Raw genomic sequence first — 5,813 nt, forward strand, 5'->3', positions numbered from 1 at the left:
ACAGATCTCATGCTTCACAAAATCAAAATGACAACTTCTTGGAGTCCAGGCATGAGAGGACATGGGGAAACAATTGTACTGAAAGTTCTTTTCTACTATGTTCTCTTTGGAATTGCTTGGGAATGACTCCTTCTGTGTGTCAGAAATCTGGAGGAGCAGCTGCAATTAGGGAAGATGTCACTTTCAGAGGAGGGGGGCCAAGGAGAAAAGGAGGAGGAAGTGGGGGAGGAATGGAGATGAAGGGAGGGCACATCCTGAAGAGATAAACCCTGTATGCTCTCATGACATCATCCTCCTGCATGCATGTATATATATAGGGGATGGTCAAAGCACTCTCATACTTCAGTCGCTTTCAGAATCAGCTGAAGGCAAGAGGAAGCACCACAGAGAGTCCCCCTTCAGCCTGTCTGACGTTTATGAACTTGGCTGCCTAGGAATCTCAAGGAGATGATGGCAGGAATGAAAATCCAGCTGGTCTGCATGATCCTCCTGGCTTTCACCTCCTGGAGTCTGTGCTCAGGTAAGCTCAGCTGCATCTCATAACTCCCTGAAGTGATTTCTTTTTCCTTTTTTCTTTTTTTGTAGTGTGTTGCCACTTATGTTAATGTATCCAGGGAGGGGAGTTTCTCCCTTATTCTGGAATTGCTTTTCAGTGATAGAAGCTGCATATTTTCTTTCTCTGTCTTCATGATTATAAGAACGAAAAGATTACTGTTTTTAAATCTGCAAGGCAATAAGAGGGATTTTAATGAAACACTTCAGGTCCTTCTTTGGAATATAATTACTGGAGAAAATTTAAAAAACCCCTAAAACTTAAACTAGGCTGGTCACTATCTAATGAGAAGTACAGATGCAGTGCCTGTCAAAGTGTGAAGCCTTCATGAAAACCCATGCCATTCAATTGCTTTGTCTCATTCTCAGTCATTCTCTTAGAAGGCAGGGGCTTCTCCCTCCCCCAAATTATTTGTCTTAAGTGTGTGTATGCTAAGAAACAATGTGAAAATTGATGATTAATTAATAAATACATGAAGCATTATTTGTAAACAATTATTTCTAGAAAAATACAAAAATATTCCAAATCCTTTTTGAGAATATACTTCACATAGTATTTTATGTGACAAATAATAGCCATCCTTTTAATTAATTCATTTTTTGCATGTCATTTAAGTTGATACAAATATATTTGGAAAATTGGCATTCTTATATTAATTAAAAGTATTTACCTAGAGTGTTTTGCATAATTAAGAAGAAGCCATATATTTCTAAGTAATTATCAATAATTCATCTTAAAAATGAGATTTAAATTTAGAAGAGTATCAAAACTATAGTGACTGCAATATACTTCAATTAGTTTTTAAAATAATTAAATGATCACATCAAAATGAAAAAGAAAACAGAGACTGAATGCTGGAAAAATAATTTAACCTGTCTTATACTTTTTATCTGGTAGATATGACATTGAAATGTTTAATTTAAACTTCTATGATTTTATTTAAATTATGAAATTTAATCTAGCAGAAGATACAAATCTTATAAAAAATTTTAATTCTTTTCATTTTTTAAATACCTTGAACTCTTGAGTTTGTAAATTTTTAATGAGATAAATACCACATTTTCTAAAGTTATGTTTTATCTAATAATTGCAAGAGCTTAGAGATATACTTAGAGCATGTGAGTAAAATTTGATTATTGATTAAATATTTCATTTATACAAATTTGAAAGTTCTTACTGTGATAAGCCAAAATTTATGAGGATTTCAGGATCAATTTTTCAAGAATGCCTAAAGGGATTTTTATTTCTTTTGAAAAACAGATTGTGCCCCTAAAAATAATAGGAGAAAATGATCCCTGGTATAATTTAGCTCCTAGATACAATTTAACAAGTGGTTTCTCCAAGTGCCACACTTCTTAATGAGAGTGTATAGTGCAAAGAAGATAGAGTCTTTTTAAATTCTGCTTTGCTTTATGAGATACATGTCAGTGTGTTTGAATTAAGTCATCTTATTGTAGTGTTCTTTAATTTTTTTTATTACCTTTCAGTCTTTGTGTGTGTGTGTTTGTGTGTGTGTAGAATATTCATTAGTGGAAACTGGAAATGACAATCTTAAAACATCAGAAATCCATTTTTAATGCTATCATACATGTATTAATGGACATAAGTGTTATTTAAGCAATTTTCTTAATGGACTGTTATAAAATTGCTAAGTACACATACTTGGATTTTCTTTTAAGTAGACAAACACAAATAATAGTCATTCTTTCATGTTTCACAGTGTGTTTTGTAAACTAACATCTCAAATAAATCTGAATGTCCTATTTATTCTAAAATTATCAGTAAGCAATTCTCTTTGTTTTGTTTTTGTCTTTAAAAAGTCTGCACACACCTTTTCATGATGCTGCTTTTAAAAAGATCAGTGTGCATATATTCTATATATGTAAACTATTGCTGGTGAACGTTAAGCAGCATATATGATGACATTTCTAGTATATGATATAATCAGTTTTTTAATTTTGAGATTTAGAGATTAAATAACTCCAAATCATCAATAGCCCTTTTGCCATACAATTATGTGCTTATTTTCTTAGAAGTGCCTCTGAGTCTAAAATAAAACTACAAAATATTTTTCTGATTACTATTTTAAGTAAAATGCATATATAGGAAAGAGCATGCATCTAAGAGTAATTTTTTAAAAGATAAATCTAAAATCTGCAGGTTCAATATGATATGTGATTATATAGTAAACATGTGGTTTTGATTTCACTCAGATTCAGAAGAGGAAATGAAAGCATTCGAAGCAGATTTATTGACCAATGTGCACACATCAAAGGTAAGTTTTTCTTTTTTTAAACCATGGATTGGAAAACATAGGAACTCTCATTATAAACATGGTGTCCTTTTCCTATAGTAATAACTTCCCATAAAGGCTGAAATGTTCATTGGGAGGCATTTCCTTTTTCGGGGAACTTTTCCTTGAGTTCAAAGGAGTTAAGGGTGTTGATGTGACAGGGAAAGAAATTATAGTGGCTATCAATCAGTATATTGTAACTTTAATTAAATAGTCACATATTATTTATGTGGATGTGTACATGTATTTAAAGGAATCTTGTTTCCATTCCTACCAAATTGTGTGTGATGAAAGGTATATTGGCCTCAAGTTAAATACATAAATGAGAACTCAGTGACATTTTGCCTTTTTTATTATATTGGGGAAAGTAAAATGGAGTTCCTAAATTAAAAATGAAAGTTCATGACAATTCATGAAAGACATGTGGTAGAGTGTAAAGAGCAACAGAGTGGCAAACAGAAGCCTTGAGATTTAATCCTGCAACTGTGACTTATGAACTATTTGCTCTTAAGGAAGTGGGTAGTTACCATTGCTTGCTTTCATTCATCTTTTATTTTTAAATGCTTTGGTTGGAGTTATAACCTCCTAGATATTAACATTAATTCATGCCTGGATTTAAATTCTTCCTATAACAGAAGTGTTACCTGTACCTGCTCATTGTTTTTATTGAATTAAGTACAACTTTGTATAGTGGGCCCTATTATTCCTCTCCTGGGGTCTTGAAAACAAGGTTCCTATTGGTAACCTGTACCCAGGAATAAAACTCAATTAGAACAGACCTGCTTATGTGCTACCACACTGTGTTGACATACCCAGTGTGTATCTGAACGTAGAGTTAGAGAACAGGGTTCCCATCCAAAAGAAGTTTTCAAAGAAAATCAAATGCTGAGGTGAGGCATCACCTGGTGCAATCCCTGTTACCACACTGGGATGTTTGATAAGAAAGCTCCTGTCTAATTTCTGAAGCAATGCTCCAATTCAGGTCTTGTCATCTCAAGTTTCTCTTCTCTAATTGGATGAGCATATTTTAGCTACAACAATCCTTACTGTCTACATAGAATTATGTTTGCTGGTTTGGTATACTTTTATTAAGAAAGGTCCCCATAAGTACACCATTGAGTGTACTTGTACTTTTTAAAGTCTGATCTAATGGTAGCCAAGCTGAGCATCATTCCACATATTTCTTTCATGTGTGATTCTGTGACTTGTTTGTTCACATTACTTATTCAACGTTAAAATTTACTTTTTTAAATTGGGATATTTAGCATTTTCTTTTTGAAGAGCTCTACCTTTGTTAAGAATATTAACACATTGTGCCAGCTTTTACATGATAGCTTGTTTTTGATTTTAGTTCAGGATGTTAATTTTCCAGAAAGATAGTTTACACATTTATGTATTTAAATTATCTTCTTGTTTATGGATTCTGTTTTGGATATTTGTTTAATATTACCTTTCCAAGCTTATAAAATGCATTGTATATGTTTAAACAGTATTTTATTTATATCTGATCCATCTGGATATTTAGACTATAATATGTCAAGAAAAAATATTATTAGCTCTAAATCAAATTTTCTCATAGCCAAACTGTCCCAAGGATTTCAAATAAAAACTGTGCTCTATGCTACACAGTCATATATACTTGGATCTATTATTGAACATTATATTCTCTTCTGTTGAGTTTTATGTTTATTCATGCTCTATTAACTCACTCCTTTAATTCCGGAAGTTTTAAAATACATTTTAATATCTGGTAAAGTAAGTTCCTCCTCATTACCATTCTTTTTTTCTAAATCTTTGTGGTTATACTCACACATTCATACTTCCCAATTAACTTTATGATTATTTTGACAAATAGCCTCTTCTAACTTCTAGCCTCCCCATATTTTCCAAATTGGAACTTTGATTTTCAGTTGGATTATATTTGGAGACTAATTCAGAGATAATTGACACCTGAAATTATTGTTATTGAGTCTTTCCATCACAGCTTTAGTAGTCATTCCATTTTTTAATGTCGTTTAGAAAAAAAATTGTGCTTTCTTTCATCTATGCTGTTTGAAATGTTTCTTAATTTTTACTAATTATGTCACATTTAGGTTCTCCTTTGTCCTTATGTTTTCTCATTGATTATAGTTGGCACATGGGAGAGTGGTTGATTATGGTAATAATGGTAAAAGGCAAGATCTCGAGAATATTATAATTTTCAAATAAATTGGTGAGCTGTGATGCTGCCTATGGCATCTCAATGTGTGAAATAGATTAGTGGTCTCTCACTACTCTGATTGTCCAAATCTATTAGTAACACCTTAGTTCCTGCTCCATTAGACGCTAAACTGGAGTGTAATTAAGAAGGAATGGTATATTTAATATCTTTACCCGTGCTGTCATATACATCTATATTTATATATTTCTACTTACTGTCATTTCTTTTTTTTTCTTGCTTTGTTCATGTATGTGTGCATTACTTATTGCAATTTTTTAAAATAGAGAATATGAGAGTAGAGAATATTAGCACTATTCAACTTTGTGATATGAAGTGACAAAATTAAGGACAGTGTATTTATTAGACTAAAGTGACAATTAACTCTAAACTATAGTAATGTAGCATAATATAAATTTGTTTCTTATTCATGTAAGTTTTAAATGCAATATCTATTTTTTAAATTTCAGGTCAGTAAGGCAAGTGTCCCCTCTTGGAAAATGACTCTGCTGAGTCTTTGCAGCCTTATAAATAACCTGGACGGACAAGCTGAGGAAACAGGAGAGTTTCATGCAGAGGAGCTTGTTGCAAGAAGGAAATTCCCCATTGCCGTGGATGACTTTAGCTTGGAAGCAATGCTGACAATATACCAGATCCGAAATATCTGTCACAGCAGGGCCTTTCAACACTGGGAGGTAAAACAAAAGCTAAATATACTAGTATATGTATATAATGAAGTTATCTCTCATTTGCAGCAATTTTTAAAATTC

General features: G+C 32.3%; 1 protein-coding gene across 1 annotated transcript in view; it reads left to right on the forward strand.

Annotated features, from left to right (window-relative positions):
- Positions 1-262: 262 nt before the first annotated feature.
- NTS (neurotensin) overlaps positions 263-5,813 on the forward strand; it is a 7,154-nt gene continuing 1,603 nt past the window's right edge. The window contains exons 1-3 of the mRNA XM_005882985.2: positions 263-520; positions 2,767-2,828; positions 5,514-5,738. Coding sequence (XP_005883047.1) covers positions 448-520; positions 2,767-2,828; positions 5,514-5,738 — 360 coding nt within the window. The 5' untranslated portion in view covers positions 263-447. The remainder of the gene's footprint in view (positions 521-2,766; positions 2,829-5,513; positions 5,739-5,813) is intronic.

Source organism: Myotis brandtii, unplaced genomic scaffold (genome assembly GCF_000412655.1).
Source record: "Myotis brandtii unplaced genomic scaffold, ASM41265v1 scaffold745, whole genome shotgun sequence".
NCBI classification, from domain to species: domain Eukaryota; kingdom Metazoa; phylum Chordata; class Mammalia; order Chiroptera; family Vespertilionidae; genus Myotis; species Myotis brandtii.